The sequence below is a fragment of the Setaria viridis genome, chromosome 4, assembly GCF_005286985.2.
Source record: "Setaria viridis chromosome 4, Setaria_viridis_v4.0, whole genome shotgun sequence".
In the NCBI taxonomy this organism is placed as follows: Eukaryota; Viridiplantae; Streptophyta; class Magnoliopsida; order Poales; family Poaceae; genus Setaria; species Setaria viridis.
The window spans coordinates 38,202,386-38,218,889 of NC_048266.2; the positions used below are offsets into that span (position 1 = coordinate 38,202,386).

Sequence of the window (16,504 nt, forward strand, 5' to 3'; positions counted from 1 at the left end):
GAAAATTCCTTCCCCCCTTACCAATCTCAGCCCGTGCCCAGTCTGTCCGTCTCCCTTCCCAATCGCTTTCGATCCGCACCTCCTGTCTCCGCCGCCGCTTCATCCCGCTGCGGCCCTCCACCGCCGCTTCATCCCGCCGCGGCCCTCCTCCGCCGCCGCCCCCAGCGACGACGCTGCTAAGTGGGCGGTTCGTGCAGAGGCGGCGACTTCGGCTGCCGGTATTCTCTGCAACCACTCCGTCCCTCGGTCTCACCGCTCTGCCGCCCCTTCCTCTCCACTGCTCCGCTGCCTCCCGGTGGACGGATCTGGAGTCGGCGGATAGCTAGTACTGCTCCTACCCTGGCCTCCAGGTGGCGGCACCACTTCCCCGGCGGGTAAGAGCAATTGAATGGAGAGTTTCCATAGGATTCTACTATTTTCTGCGAAATTCCTGGAGAATTCCGGTGATAGTACGGTATTTCGTCGAAAGTTTATCTAGAATGTTTGGAACCAGATATAAAACATGCGCTTGTTGCCCCCATTTATTTTTTAATCGGTGAGCTCCATTTTGTTAAATCGACTCCATGGCACCAAACCCATGCATTTAACTGGCTTAAATGTGCTTTTAGAGTTCTAGCAAGGAAGCGAATGCTCAAATGACCCATTCAAGCTTTACTCGCCTCATTATTTCAGCCACTTTGGCAGAAGAGACTTGCTATCCGGATTCAAATTTCGAAATCATCTTTTCAGAACATGTATACTGTGGTTCCTCAGATTGGTGACCTGGAGCCACCATACTCATCTGTACTGCTATTTGCGAAGAATAAAAAGAAAAAAAATGCATGCATACTTTCATCAACCTTCTTGGGAAAACCAGCGAGTGTATTGAAGTTTCCTGGGGACATGAAAACAAGAGTTTTCCTTTGTAAAGCATGCAAGAGTTATAGTAGCACTGTGTCAATTTGACTTATTATTTTATTGCATATGAGGTACTATCATTTTCTTGTAAGAAATATTTTATTTGGATCAATATGTGAAATGATATACTTATCTTACAGGAACCCCAATAAGTTTACTGCTGCCATCAAGCTAAGCGAGGAATTGCCTGTCTCCTAGAACTTCTCCTGATCTTCCGTGGCACAATCATCCTCTGAGAAAATGCCATCAGTTTATCTTTACATACCTAATATTATTGGTATGCCTCTGGATGGTTATCTATTTACCTAGCATTTGCCAAACCCAGTTAATAATTTATATTTTTTCCTCTTATTTATATCTTGAAAGTAACTGGATAATGACATTAATGACTAGTGCAACTGGAAACATTCGGAAGCACCATCTGTATTGTAGTTCTGTTCCACTTTGCTACCCAAGAATAGCAACACAAAAGAAACCAGAAATTTAATAGTGTATATAATTCGACCAACAAGGCAATATGTGACTTAAAATTCAGGAATTGTCATCGTGCAGGGTATTTTAGGATCATCATAAATTTCATTGCTTTTGCTGTTTGCTATTCCAACAAGGCGCTCTTTGCTATTCTGTACTTCTTCAGGTGAGTCACTTAGATTTATCTGCAGACTAGTTGTGTTCGATATGCTATGCAAACTATTTATGTTTGTGGTTCTCACATCCTTGCAAACTATTTATGTTTGTGGTTCTCACATCCTTGCAAACATGTCAGCTTTGTTCTTGATGGCGTGGATGGTTGGTTTGCACGGAAGTTTAATCAAGGTAATAATTCAAATTTCCCTTGTTTTCAAATCATGTAGCTTGTCCTTGCATCAAAAAGGCTAATTTTAACTTCTTTGCTATGATGAAATCTCATTGCATAGTATGCTTAAGAACTTTAAATGGTTATGCTGAAACACTGATCTCATCTAAATCTCCTTATTCCTGTTATTTTCCTAGTGTATAAGCTATCTGGTAAGTTGTTGAAGTATCTGATCAGTTTATCTCATTGTATGAATCAGCATCAACATTTGGAGCTGTGTTGGACATGGTTACAGATAGGTACTCCTTGAATTAATCTTTAAACTCTGGATACGCGGGGTGAATACATTCTACCGCCTAAAATAATTTCACATCTCACATTGCACTTCTTCAGGGTTAGCACTGCTTGTTTGTTGGCCCTTCTCTCCCAATTTTACAGGTATTAAATTGCTTGTACCGATTTGTCTTGAACATGATACCGGTTACAAATTCTAATTGCACATATTTTTACAGACCTGGCTTAGTCTTCTTAATACTTCTTGGGTTGGATATTACAAGCCACTGGTTTCAAATGTACAGGTCAGTTTTCTCTAACATTTTTTTTTCAGTTTTTGCAAGTTCCCAGTTTGTTTTTCTAGTCAGCACCTCCCATTGTTAATATAATCGAGGGATCATAATAAGTCTAAGTACCAATTACGTTTACAATAATTGCCAATGCTTTCATGATGCATGTGTTATGTGCTTATTTGTTCAAGAATTTCTTTTGTTCAAATCAATTGTTACTTTATTACCTTCTAACTATGTGCTGACATATTTTCTGTACTAGTTCTTTCCTGTCAGGCAAGAGTAGCCACAAGGATGTAAAGCACACAGGCAATTGGCTTCTGAAGTTATATTATGGGTACAGACCATTCATGGCCTTCTGTTGTGTTTCTTGTGAGGTATGTGATCGTTCATACATTACACTATCCACAAGATCTATGATCCTGCTGTGCAGTTTCAATCCATGTGAATGTAGAAAACTTGACAGTTGGATGTTGTGTTGTGGACTGAGCAACATCTCTACAGTCAGCACATCCAGCTAGCTTTTACTCAGCTAACAAAACAATCCTGTATGTTTCACCCTCTAACCTATTTCTTTTGCCTACAGGTTTTATATATCATTCTCTTTCTCTTTGCTGATGAGAAGTCGACAAGCTTGCTTAGTGTAAGATGGCATCATTTCTATATTTGCCTTTTTGAATTGACATCTGAGTGACTGAGTCGTATAGCATATGACATTTCTGTATCAACTTTTTAACAGGTATCCAGAGGTATCCTGAATCAAAGTCCCCTCATTGTCTTGGTGTTTATTTCCACTCTAGTTGGCTGGGCCGTGAAACAAGTTACCAATGTCATCCAGGTATTCACACTTTTTTCCCAGCAGCCCACTGCTATTTGCACATTTGCATATAAAAGCTGTAATTGTGGCACCACAAGAGATGTAAAAAAGGTGAAAAAGGACTGCTGACGATGCAGTATTTGGCCCTACGGTGTAGTCAGGTTTTCCATGACTAATCTTTGAGAAACTGTCATCATTCCAAATTTTAGGTCTGTGGATGGTGCTAGAACTGTTGCATGTTCTACATGGTTCTTAAAGTGCACTAGTGAATTCAATAAGCTCAATTTTGACACCGTGTATTTTCCCGAATACAGATGAAAACCGCTGCAGATGCATGTGTTGTGTATGATCTGAAGCGCGGGAAGTGAAGCATGAAGGCACCTGTTTTGTGTTTTGTATCAACATATCCAATTCGTGAGGCTTGTGCACCAGGGTTCGTACGTACAGTGGCTACTTCTTATATGCCTTGACATCTTTCTGATGATGCTTATCTGTTGGGGCGAGACGGCGATCTTGCTGTGGGAAGAACATAAAGAAAACGGAGGAGATAAATGTTTTGAGGAGAAAGTGGAGGCTGTTTAAATTGTTTGCCAGTGTTTAATTCGGTTATACAATGATGATGCAATCATGATCTTTGTTAGGTAGTGTAGCCTTTTGAGTTGACCTGAACCATGTTTGCAAGCCACATGTTTCAAATTTCAGGAATACTAGGATCGTGATACATAAAAATTGTTACGGGCATGAAAATTGATATCGCTTTAATATAATATACACACTGTCCAATTAAATTTAAGATGATACATGTTATTCAAATAAAATTCAGAAATAATAGGAAATATACATGTGCTTTGTGATGAGCGAAGGGCCAACGATTGAGGCTTTATTTTAACCTATTTAATAGATAATATTTCAAAATAAATCAAATCGAAAAGGTATTAAGTCATCGTGATAATTTGCTCGCACCCTTCTCAATCTGGGCTGTCAAAAACCACCACGGGCACCACCTCTGAATGCTCCGTTGCCTCAATCACATGCACAGAGTTCCGGCATTTTAGTTGTGCCTATGGATATGTTTAGAAGTTCCATCCAATTAATAAATTGAATTTCGCGAGGACTTGGATGGATATTGCACCTTTTTTTACTAAAGTGTAATGCCACGCTATCCTATAAATTCTCTCTCCCTACGCATATTAATCATCATCTTATAAAAATATTTGTAAAAAATATATAGTCACGGAGATATATGTTTTCCCTTAAACTAAAGTGCGAATAATGCCAATAGAAATAAAAGCTCGAGGAAGATGGACAAAACTTCCAAGTTGCGCCTCATGTAGAATGGAAAGCGGAAAAAGACGAGGAGACGTGCGGCACTGGCTGCTGAATCTGCGAATTTTCATTCGCACAGAGTGAGCATGGTAAGCTCGCCCTGGCACTCGGCAATTCTTGTTCTCTCGATACCTGTGGCTACATGTATTCTACCACACACTGCACCTGCTATTGTATGTATACCTGGGCTGGAACTTTGGATGTGCTAGAACTAATTTTTTTATCAGACTTTTTTTTTAGCAACTATCGATCGTGTTTGGATACATAAATTAAAAGTTAGCTATAATAATGAGAATAGTCTGCTCTACCATTGCCTTCTCTTATCCTTGACCGAAAGGATAAGACCTGGCCTCTGCCGAGCCGCCCGTCTTCTTGTCTCCTCGCCGCCACACTCCTACTCGTTGCGGCGCGCTCCTCCTCCTCCTGCTTCGCCGCAGGCACCGTGGTGCAAACGCTGGTCTGCACCGGTGGCTCTGGGCTCTGGCCAGGGCTGCCAACGGGTGCTGGCAGGGACGCATGGCGTCCCAGGACGCCCCATCATTAGCCTGGGTGCATACTGTGCCATCGAGGACACCGTTTTCCTAGCTCGCCCGCGGCCTCACGAACCCAAGGCATGCAATTGCTTTGCATGGAATGGATTTGGTGCACGGAAAAGGGTGGCCATCTTGCTAGTCTGCTGAGTGTTGGATTTGTTGTTAGGTTGGCATTCCATTTACTACTGCTCGATTGGCCCGCTTGCTGCTACTCGATTTGGGATTGCTCGATCCAAGACACTGCAGTATTGTCCGGCGGCAACGAAGAGGAGCGAATATGCGACTGCCCTGTCTCAACCGCGCGTGCGGCCATGACATTCGCGCCGCGCCGTTGGCGCCGGACTCCATCCACGGCCTGCCCGCACTTGGCCGCGGAACTCGCCCAAACGCTGCTCGCCACCACCGCACGGCACGTCCGGAGTCGGGGGCCTCCGGGCCCATGGCGTGGCCGGCGGCGTCAGGGGCTGGCGCAGCGGGCTAGCGGCGTCGGGACCTGGCGTGGCGTAGCGCTCGTCTAGCGGGAGAGGTTTCCGGCGTCGGGCGTTTGCGACGGGCGATGTCGGCCTGTCGGGCGGAACACCTGAAGTCCCGAACGCGGACAAGGATCCGGTGCAGCGGCAGTAGCGACTGCAACTCAAGCAGTCCCGGAATGTGAGAAGGTGCACTGTCCACCTTCTACTGTAGCGATTCATCTGGTTCGATCATCTGTGAAATGGATGCTCCACCATGCGTGCAGTCTCTTATTGTGATCTGCGTCCCCCGAACGCACTGGAGAAGGACCGAGTAGATAAGGATGGCCACAATGGTGCCAAGGGCATATTGCTCCGTTTACATGGTTGAATAGATGAGAAAACACAAAATGATGTAGAAAAGCACGAAAAGGCATTCTAGCAGGTTGCTAATGTTTCATAATGGCAAAATGGCGAAATCTATTTGCGGAATGGCGCTCTGATGAAACCCACTTTTGAGGATGGTTTGTTTTATCAGATTGCAATATAAGCTAGGTAGTTAGGCAATACACTGAGGAACACTAAGTTGTTGAATCATATTCCATCCCGTGGTTTCGAACTTTTATTGATCAGACCAACGTTTTCAGTTGCTCATGGTTGAAGATTGCAGTTTCATTACATGCTAATATCCAAATAGTTCCATGATTACATTTTAGGTGCGAGCTGCTATCGAAGTTGATGCTTTATACATCACTTGCTTCACGTCTTCTGGAAGACCTACAAGGTAAGACAGAAAAGATTTTCTTTATAGGCATTTCCCCCTTTGGAACAATAAAGCCTTGACTTCTTTTTAGTTTCTGACAGCCTTGTATTCTTTCTTGCAAGCAAGACAATCACTTTTAGATACAGGAACTCTCTCCGATGTTTGCTAATCCACAACGACTTTCTGTTAAGTCAATAAATTTCCGAGACACATGAACCTATCTGTAATTATGGTCTTTATTCCATCCAGCCCATGTATCTTATACTCAGTTATGTTTGAATAGATTGCATAGATTTGATTTTCCATTCTTTACGCTATCTCATTTTCATGTTGCATTAACCAGTTTAGTTAATCAATCTGCCTTACTATTCCATCCAACTCTATTGCTCTACTCCTGCACACCAAGTGTTTCAGGATATATACATATGGCAAAGGAAAAACAGAATCTCTTCTAATTTTTCTTTTCAATTTCTAATTTGCCATTTTCCTAATTTGACAACGCTGATGTTATGTTGCAGAATGAGAGGAACACCTGCTATCAAAGATCAGATATCTTCGTTATCTTTATATGTAAATGAAGACTATCTAAAGTGGTTGAACAGAATTGTAATAACACATGCTACTAGTAGGGAAATGGTTTTCTGTACCGGTTGGGAACCCCTTTTAATACCAGTTGTGAACCGGTACTACTAGTTCGGTACTAAAAGGTATTAAAAAATTTTAAAAAAAGAAATCCCTGCTTAGGCCTCCCCTCCCGCCGGCCTCCCCCCGCCGCCCCCGGCCCCGCATCCTGCCGTTGCTGGCCCGCATCCCACCGCCGCCGCTCCATCCACCGGATCCCACTGCCGCCGCTCCATCCACTGCATCTTGTCGTCGCTGCTCCATCCACTGGGTCTCGTCACCGCATCCTGTTGCTCTCAGCCTCGCATCCCGCCAGCCGCTCCGTGCCTCGATGGTCGCCGCAGCCACGCCTCGCCCCGCCGCCGCTCCTCGCCTCAGGCACGAGGTGAGGGGCGAGCGGAGGGGGGAGGAGAGGGGAGGCCGGGGAGGAAGGGAGGGGGGTGGTGGAGGGGAAGGAGGGGCCGGGTTGGCACCGTCCTCCTGGAGTGAGGGAGCTGAGGGAGGGGGCCGGTGCGGAGATGGAGAGGGAGGCGAAGGGAGGGTGAGGGAGGCGGAGGGAGGGTGAGAGGATAAGGCTAGCTAGCAGATGGAGGGAGGGAGGGGGCTGGTGCAAATTAAAGTCCTTGCGTGCAGATGGAGGGACGCGGAGGAAACCCTTTAGTACCGGGTGGGGACTCCACCCGGTACTAAAGGCCCTCAGCAGTACCGGGTGGAGCCTCCACTTGGTAGTAATGGGTCACCTAGTACTGGGTGGAGCCTCCATCCAGTACTAAAGGGGGTCACAGGGGGCTCCTCGGGAACTACTGAGCCTCGGGGTGAATGCTCAGTTTTCCAATAGTATGAGAAATGGAGCGTATTTCCGTGAGATACTCATTTTGACCGGTTGAGTGGCCCTTTTCCTCCTGGAGCAAGCTTCACAATCAAACCTCCTGTCCCATTGAAACTGTTCCACTAAGCTTAACTATTTTCTATTTAACCGGTTTAGGTGATTTATGTCATGTTTAAAGTAAATTATTGTTCTGCCATATTACACCATCCTCTTAAATCACAGTGTGGCTCTTGGTGGGTCAACTAATGCTAGCTGTACTGCATTTGATTGCCATTGCTCGGTGGGTTGTTATATCATCTTGTATCACATGTGCTTATTTGCTTAGGTAGACTAAGGCTTATTAGTTGTGTTTCAGGTCTGTAGGTCTGCATATGACTCTTATGATTCTGAGAAGGTCAGTGAACAAGTTCCTTTCCTTCCGGAACTCAAGCCCAGTGGCAAATATGTCATGGAAGAAGGTAAATGCTTAATGCTACTAAGATTTATTTGGTTTTGAGCACATGTCAAATCCACCTTAAGTTGTATGATGCTTAGCTTGTCTTTTCATTACTATTCTGTTAGGTGATATTTTTTTTCATGCAATCACACATTTAAGTGATTTTCTTCACATAGCCTCTAAGGAAGTTTAAGGGCTCAAATAAACAAAAGAGAAAACCCCAAAACCAAAATTAATCAATACAATTAATTTAAGAATAAGGCATGTTACAGATTAATCAATGTCATGGTATTACATTACTGTAAGAATGGTTTTGGAACAGAGGTAACTTTGTCTTAGAGTTGCTTTCTGATTCAACCTGGGTTCATCAATGAGCTATACAATATAGTTCTGGAGAATTCAGCTGTAGTAAAAATAACTTCATGGTTTCATGTGCAAAACCTTACCTAGTTCCTTCACGGTTATTAGCTTGATTTTTTCCGATCACGTGCCAATAATTCCTTCACAGTTATCAGCTTGTTCTTTTTTTGTTTCCGATCAGGTGCCAATGATTCACGAGTATGCTGCCCAACACCTGTGCTAACCATTAATCATGTGATCATGCAGGAAGTACAAAACAACATATGTATTGGCCGTATGTGGGAGGTGAATTGGTGATGGAGGCGGAAGAGGTGGATTGAAACCGTTCTCCTAGCCGCCAAGCCGGCGTGGGGTTGTAGGCAACGTCGTCCTCAGCCTGGGGTTGGAGACGATGAACGCGCCGGGGTGGGATTGGAGGTGACGGCAGCCCCGGTGTGGGTGTTGGAGAAGACGGCGTGGCCATGGTGGGGTTGGAGGTGACGGCGGCTCAGGCCTGGGGTTGGAGATGACGGTGCGAATGCCGGAGATGACGGCGCGGCCGTGTTGGTGATGGAGACGGCGGCGGCGGGGGTGGGTGTGTTGATGGCAATTAGCATGCCAGTTTGTGAACCGCAAGCGCATGGATCATCGTAGCTTTTTTCTCAGAGTATTCCATCCAAGGTTTATCAATCCGTGGATCAGCAGCGAACTAATTAGGATTTTCCATCTAAGCTAATGGATCTAATCCTAACACGAAGCATAGATTGCATATGAAGAGGGTAACCTTGGTGTAAAGGTAAATCATGAGAACAAGTAGATCGCATTTGTGTATATGATAAAATACCACCAAGGGTAGTAAGAGCCTATCATCTTCTAGTTATAGTTCTAGCTAACAAGGAAGCACAACATGCATCTCGTCAGACGAATCTTTAAAATACTACTTCCGGTCAACCTCCCAAAAATCCCCACCTTACACAAGCTAGATCCTGTCACGATCCTCTTTATCAGCGTAGGCAGTTTAAGGGCACGAACACAAGTGAACATGTTTAAATATCATGAAGGGTCAACATATTAGATCTAATCACCATGATTACATAAAGCATGCTATGAAGTCTAACCTCGAATTAGACTAAGGAATAAGCATATTCATGATAAGAAGAAAGCATAAAAGGAGACAACAAGTTGCTAATAGATCGGATGGCATGAAAAATATTGCTCATATAATAGATGTATTCAGATTATCACCACTGAGTACATTCCATTAATGATCATAACTAGCTCCTAAACTCCACCATGACACAACTGCGCAAAGAGGCCATGGTAGCTAGGGTCGGCCTAAGCCATCTCCTAGACAACTTCGAAGACTTGCAGCAGCCCTCAGCTCCCTCTGGTGGATGTTCTTCATTTCGTCGAGTTTCTCGTGGATGGATGCTAGGGCTCGATGAATTTTTGGGGTACTTATATTCCGGGGAGCGCATGGCGAAAATTAGAAGGCGAGAGGAGCAAGGAAAGCCTTAGGTCGATCGGCCTGGTAGGCCGATCGGCCGGGGTCCAGGCTGATTGGCCTGGCCCTTCCTTGTGGCCTCTCGCGCTCTCCTTCGTCGCCAAATCTTCTTTGATGATATGAACACTTATTTTTACTTGCATGCGGGAATTGCACGTCGATAGCCTCGGGATAAGGATGGATCTTGATATCGTTCCAAAGTCCTGCTTACTTCCATCTTTGATCATAAAGTGAGTTTGCCATATCTTGTGAAACTTAGCCCCTAAATATTTTTGAAGGAGTCCTCGCCGAAGATGAGCATGATCGGGGCCCTGAAGACCCTATGCTGATTGGCATAGGCCTCTATAGGCTGATCGGCCTAGTCTCCTTCTGGGTCCATTGGCCTTCGTCTTTCTCTGGGTTGTTGTTCGTCGAGGGTCTTGTCCAATTATGCTCCAACATAGTCCAATTTTCTGTGAAAACAGAATGTCCTCCAAAATACAATGCATATGCGAAAATAGGGTTATTTTAGGTGCCAAGTGGCGGGTTAGTATAAGAATATGTATGAAAACACCACTTAAATGGCACTAAAAGTGTGTCAATAACGAGCGTCAACAGGTGATGGAGATAGCAGCGGTGTCGGGGTGGGTGCTGGAGATGGTGGCGGCGCCGGGGTTGGATCGAAGGCGAGGGCGTCCCCAATCTACGTGCTGGAGGCGACGACAGCGGCGGGGTTGGAGGCGAGGCAGCGGGGGTGGAGGTGTGTGGGATCGGAAGACGTTGCGAGAGTTGCGTGAGGGTTTAGGGTGGGCGCCCTGGCCCGACCTCAATCGGAGGGACATGGCGTGGGCGTGCGAGTTGAGGGATGGCTGGGGTTGATCTAAATGATCCACGGTAAAACGCGAAGCACGGGGTGGGATGAGGAGAAAGCGGACGGCGTAAAATGGGGCGAGACAGACCGATCGGGTGCAGTAACATAGTACAACGACGTTTTTTCTTCCTTTTAGTTTTTTTAGCTGTAGAGAATAAAGCTTTATAATTGCAAAACTTATTTCCTCCTTAAGCTTAATTATTGTTGCAAATGTGAAATGCCCCCTCATAAGAGGCAACTGCCTCCTTTAGCGCTCACCACCGGCATGTTTGCTGCGTAAATAGGCAGCTGATTTTTGGTTATTTCTCGTTCGTCCTCCGTCCTAAATTACTATTCGTTTTGCCTTTTCTAGATATATTATTTTTACTCTGCGTCTAGATAATGTCTAGATATGTAGCAAATACTATATACCTATAAAAACTAAAATGAATAGTAATTTGGTATGGAGGGAGTACGTGATGCTGCGCTGTTCACGCTAACACTCGTGTACTTGGTGGCACAACAGCTCCCGGCCGACACGAAGAATTCTTCCTAACTTTTAACTGAATTTTACATATGCGGCCACAAGACCCACGTGTGCAAGACATCAGTGGCAGTGCTGGAACGCCTGATGCTGCAATGTGAAATCATGAATTCCCCTGGGCGACACGACGACACAAAGGAAAATGGACGGCTGGGTTACGAACAGCTAATGCCACTACCAGCCAGGCATCGGCACTTCTTCGCCTAGTCGGCCAGAGGCCGTCCTACCTGAAGTGAGTTCAGCATCCACGACACAGAAGACCCCGAACTCCAAGCCTCCAGCCACAAAAAAATGACCCAAAAAAAGCCCCGAGATTTTTCACTTTCTGATATTTCCTCATCCCAGGTAGGGAGGGGTAGGCAACTGCAAGCCTGCACAGCTCCCGTCTATGTGGGCTCATCTCTTCCTTATCGACGCTGTGGCCGCCGAGCCGCCCACGTCGCCCCACCCTCTTCCTCCCCGAGACAATCCCCACGCAACCGCGCACCGGGAGCCGGATGAAACGGAACTAGCGGAGGGGGAGAAAAATCTGCGACCCGTCCGCCTCGCCAGTGTGCTCGCCTACTTATACACTCCGCTCACTCCCTCCATCCCCTAGCTCCGCGGCCTCGCTCCCTTCCCCTCTCTCGGCTCCGGTCCACGCAGACAGGTGCGTGCGCGTCTCCGATTCCCTGATTCTGCGTGCGCGTTTGGGTTGTTGGTTCTAGTAAGTAACCGGTCTAGTGCCGTGTAAGATTCGGTTCCTGAAGCTTCCTTTTATCTCCTCCCTTATTTTGGGATGGGAGCATGTGAGTGGTTAGTTTTTTTTAGCTTCAAGAGAGGGGGAAAGGTGAACTAGGAGTGTTGGTGTATCGTGCTAAACTAGGATCTGCCAGTAGGGTAGCGATTGCTTAAAGCTCGTTCTGTTGAATTAGCTTGTCGATTTTCAAGGAGAGAGGAGAAGGCATAATGGTTGACTGTATATGGATGATCATATTTTAGTAGCCTGATGATTATACTTGCAGTTGAGTAAGGATTAGAATGGTTTGGGGCGCTTGTAGGTAGTGGAAGGAAGCACTAGTAGCTCTTGAATAGAAACTCTTCTAATGAACCATATTCCGTGTTTACTTGCTCCGAAGCATTTCGCATCATGTGGTTCTCCAACGTGACCTTCCATATACCCTTTTGCGATGCAATAGGGACTTAAAATTGTACCTGTGCTTGTTTCAGTCAAATTGAATTGGAACTGATGAATTACAACAGTAAACTAAGCTCCTGGATGAACCCATTTTCTTTTTAGCTTTGCAACAATTGTTCTTCTCTCTTGTTGACGAGGTCTCCCATGATTTTTTCAGTGAGCAAAGATGGCGCCGCCATCTATGAGCCTTGCTGCAAAGGGTGTGCTTCCCTTCTCAGCCCTTACTTCAAGCGGCGTTACGCAAAGGCCAGTGTCAGTGACTGCTTCCTTGGACAAGACCAGCGATGCCAGAAGGAAGTTCCTAAAGCTTGCGCTTGGGAACCTTGGTGTTGGGCTGCCCACCCTGTTGGGTGCTAAGAAAGCTCTTGCTGATGAGCAAGGCGTCTCTTCCTCAAGGATGTCTTACTCGAGGTTCCTTGAGTATCTTGACAAGGATAGAGTGAAGAAGGTTGATTTGTTTGAGAATGGGACCATTGCTATCGTGGAGGCCATTTCTCCTGAGCTTGGCAATCGCGTGCAGAGGGTCCGTGTGCAGCTTCCGGGTCTAAGCCAGGAGCTTCTTCAAAAGTTGAGGGAAAAGAACATTGATTTTGCTGCACACAGCAACCAGGAGGACTCTGGTTCTCTTCTGTTCAACCTTATCGGAAATTTGGCATTCCCCCTTATCCTTATTGGCGGTCTATTTTTGCTGTCAAGAAGGGCACAAGGTGGCCTTGGTGGACCCAATGGTCCTGGCTTTCCCCTTGGTTTTGGTCAATCTAGGGCCAAGTTTCAGATGGAACCCAACACCGGTGTTACATTTGATGATGTTGCTGGCGTTGATGAAGCAAAGCAAGACTTCATGGAAGTGGTCGAGTTCTTGAAGAAGCCTGAAAGGTTCACTGCTGTTGGTGCTCGCATTCCTAAAGGTGTTCTTCTTGTTGGTCCACCTGGAACTGGTAAAACTTTGCTTGCCAAGGCAATCGCGGGAGAGGCTGGTGTGCCATTTTTCTCAATTTCAGGCTCTGAGTTTGTGGAGATGTTTGTTGGTGTTGGTGCTTCCAGAGTTCGTGATCTTTTCAAGAAGGCCAAGGAGAATGCTCCTTGCATAGTGTTTGTTGATGAAATTGATGCTGTCGGTAGGCAAAGAGGTACAGGTATTGGTGGTGGAAATGATGAAAGGGAGCAAACTCTCAACCAACTGTTGACTGAGATGGATGGTTTTGAGGGAAACACTGGAATTATTGTTATTGCTGCCACTAACAGAGCTGACATCTTGGATTCTGCTTTACTTAGGCCTGGACGCTTTGACAGACAGGTTAGTTTTTTAATTTGGAATTTTGGATGTTAACATTTGTTCGCATTCTGTCTGGCAATGCATTCCATTCCTAACACAGTTACGTGAGTGCTTGTTACAGTTAAAGTTGTTTGGTTCGATCATGATTTACTAGTGAAGTTGTCAACTGCTTGCTTGAAAAAATTAAGTCCACCCATTTTATAGCCAAAAGTTCAACACTCATATTGTTTCCTTTGTAGATTACTAAGCTGATCGCCTCCACTTAGTTCCTCCTAGGTTTGCCTTGGTTTCTTTCTTTCTTTCTTTTACTAAGCTGATCGCCTAATCCATTTAGTTCAGAGCTTGAGTCATCTTTCATTCAGTACCTGAAAGCTATCTAGATCTTAACTTGAAATTTGTTACAGGTGTCTGTCGATGTTCCTGATGTCCGTGGAAGGACAGAGATTCTGAAAGTGCACGGTGGCAACAAGAAGTTTGATCATGATGTTTCTCTTGATGTCATAGCAATGAGAACACCTGGGTTCAGTGGAGCAGACTTGGCAAACCTTCTGAATGAAGCAGCCATACTGGCAGGCCGACGTGGGAAGACAGCAATTTCTTCAAAAGAGATTGATGATTCAATTGACAGAATAGTGGCTGGCATGGAAGGAACTGTGATGACTGATGGGAAGAGCAAGAGTCTTGTTGCTTACCATGAAGTTGGGCATGCGATTTGTGGGTAAGAGATGACATTTTCTTTGAATATTCCTCTTTGCTGATCTTTTCTCCTTTGTCTTAAGCATTGGATTGGATTTACTTTAGGTTGCTGGGTTTCTTAGATGTCCTGTTATGCATTTGAAGTATTTCTGAAGTATTTCAATTACTCTATGTACATTTGAGTGCTAATATGGTTTGTAAAGCTGGCTAGCTAAATTTGTTCTCTTAAATGCTCTGGTAATTGGAAGGATGATAGGGCAGTTATTTTGGTGTTGGAATAAAGAACAACTTGTACTTGATATTTAACTCAAAATGTTTCAAAAAAAAATATTTAACTCATGGCCCATTCCTTTGGTGTACTCCCTCCGTCCCAAATTACTATTCGTTTTGGCTTTTCTAGGTACATAGCTTTTGTTATGCACCTAGATATATATTATGTCTAGATACATAGTAAAAATTATGCATCTAGAAAAGCCAAAACGAATAGTAATTTGGGACGGAAGGAGTGTGTACTAAGTGGCTCCTTTTCTTTTTCTGTTTTTTGCTCTCTGAGAATTATATGGTATCTTTGCGGTTTCAGTTTTGAGTTATTTATGTGCCTCTTTTCTGTTCTTTTGGTAACCGTTCCATGCCCTTTTTTTGTGCAATCTCATTCATTTATGGAAATCTCTTCGCAGAACTTTGACACCTGGCCATGATCCCGTCCAAAAGGTTACCTTAGTTCCAAGGGGTCAAGCTCGTGGCCTTACATGGTTTATCCCGATGGATGACCCAACACTGATCTCCAGGCAGCAACTCTTTGCGAGAATTGTTGGCGGTCTTGGTGGTAGAGCTGCTGAGGAGATTATATTTGGAGAGCCTGAGGTGACTACCGGAGCTGCTGGTGATTTGCAGCAAATTACCGGCTTGGCGAAGCAGGTATACTTTCTTTATGCTGCAGTTTTGTCAGCATAACTTTGCAAGTCTTTGTGAACCATTTGTGGTTTTATTACTGACATCTTTATGAGTTCTAAGAACAAAACTATGCTGCAAGCTCACATGCTATAGTGCTATAATTGGTAGCAATCCGTAGGCATCTTGTTTTACTACTGAACTTTGTTGCCAATTGTACTGAGACCACAATGATCCTGCAGATGGTCGTAACTTTCGGTATGTCTGAGATCGGCCCATGGTCTCTGATGGAGGGTGGAGCACAGAGTGGGGATGTCATCATGAGAATGATGGCAAGGAACTCCATGTCGGAGAAGCTCGCGGAGGACATTGATTCGGCAGTGAAGCAGTTGTCAGATGAGGCCTATGAGATTGCTTTGATGCACATTAGGAACAACAGGGAGGCAATTGACAAGATCGTTGAGGTGCTTATCGAGAAGGAGACACTGAACGGAGACGAGTTCCGGGCAATTCTTTCTGAGTTTGTGGAGATCCCTGTCGAGAACCGGGTTCCCCCAGCTACACCGGCGGCAGCTCTCCCCGCCTAAACTCTAGTTTTTTTAGGGACGATATTTGTTGTTGTACGATGTTCATATTTTGGATTCTTGGTATACACTAACTCTACTTCACCAGCCGGATTTTTGGTACACTACATGTAACTTACTCATGGTGAATTATAGTAACTGTAATTAGCTTAAAAGGCTCTGCGCAACATTTTAAGTTTCTAGCTTCTGGTCGAGTGAAAATCTCTTGCTCGTCGGACGAGGCAATTCCACGATTCCTGCTACAAGACTTTGTGATAAAACTGACTAAAAAATGGGATCATCAAATGCCACGATCTTAACAACAATTCTGCTTGCAACTGCCCTCACACTGTTAGGTATGATCGCATTGCAAAATTTGCATCTCAATCCGTTTCGATCGTCCTACTCCTTACAAAGCCTCACCGGATTACCCAAAAATGAGGCTTCTTTATTCACAAGTTGCTATGGAAGTGATGCTTTCCAACAACATGCTTAGATCATATTATGAAACTGACCTTATCAATAGCTTATCAACAAGCCAAGAAAAGTTGCCTCCAAAAACAAAAAACAAGGCAAGAAAAGGAATAAAGCGCACAACACCAACACATCACAATTTCACAAAGGGAAAGATGACAACACAAAATACGGACCCATA

General features: G+C 44.9%; 2 protein-coding genes across 2 annotated transcripts; both read left to right on the plus strand.

The window, feature by feature from the left end:
* The first annotated feature begins 28 nt into the window (after positions 1–28).
* LOC117853930 (CDP-diacylglycerol--inositol 3-phosphatidyltransferase 1) lies at positions 29–3,866 on the plus strand. The gene is made up of 11 exons (XM_034736211.2): positions 29–374; positions 1,038–1,174; positions 1,450–1,534; positions 1,664–1,713; positions 1,953–1,992; positions 2,087–2,131; positions 2,206–2,271; positions 2,519–2,633; positions 2,843–2,899; positions 2,996–3,094; positions 3,388–3,866. Exons 2-11 carry the CDS (start codon positions 1,138–1,140, stop codon positions 3,439–3,441), a joined length of 648 nt encoding a protein of 215 aa, XP_034592102.1. The 5' UTR covers positions 29–374; positions 1,038–1,137; the 3' UTR covers positions 3,442–3,866.
* Positions 3,867–11,669: 7,803 nt separating this feature from the next.
* Positions 11,670–16,025, plus strand: LOC117852324 (ATP-dependent zinc metalloprotease FTSH 2, chloroplastic). The gene is made up of 5 exons (XM_034734366.2): positions 11,670–11,895; positions 12,581–13,720; positions 14,104–14,417; positions 15,073–15,313; positions 15,529–16,025. The coding sequence occupies exons 2-5, from the start codon at positions 12,590–12,592 to the stop codon at positions 15,871–15,873; spliced, it is 2,031 nt and encodes a 676-aa protein (XP_034590257.1). The 5' UTR covers positions 11,670–11,895; positions 12,581–12,589; the 3' UTR covers positions 15,874–16,025.
* Positions 16,026–16,504: the final 479 nt, after the last annotated feature.

Bases quoted from the DNA above. Each gene is read 5' to 3' on its own strand.
- LOC117853930 (XM_034736211.2), top strand. From the start codon at position 1,138: ATGCCATCAGTTTATCTTTACATACCTAATATTATTG. The intron at 1,714-1,952 runs GTAATAATTCAA...TGTATGAATCAG, and splicing joins TGCACGGAAGTTTAATCAAG to CATCAACATTTGGAGCTGTG. The intron at 3,095-3,387 runs GTATTCACACTT...TCCCGAATACAG, and splicing joins AAGTTACCAATGTCATCCAG to ATGAAAACCGCTGCAGATGC.
- LOC117852324 (XM_034734366.2), top strand. From the start codon at position 12,590: ATGGCGCCGCCATCTATGAGCCTTGCTGCAAAGGGTGTGCTTCCCTTC. The intron at 13,721-14,103 runs GTTAGTTTTTTA...AATTTGTTACAG, and splicing joins CTGGACGCTTTGACAGACAG to GTGTCTGTCGATGTTCCTGA. The intron at 14,418-15,072 runs GTAAGAGATGAC...ATCTCTTCGCAG, and splicing joins GTTGGGCATGCGATTTGTGG to AACTTTGACACCTGGCCATG.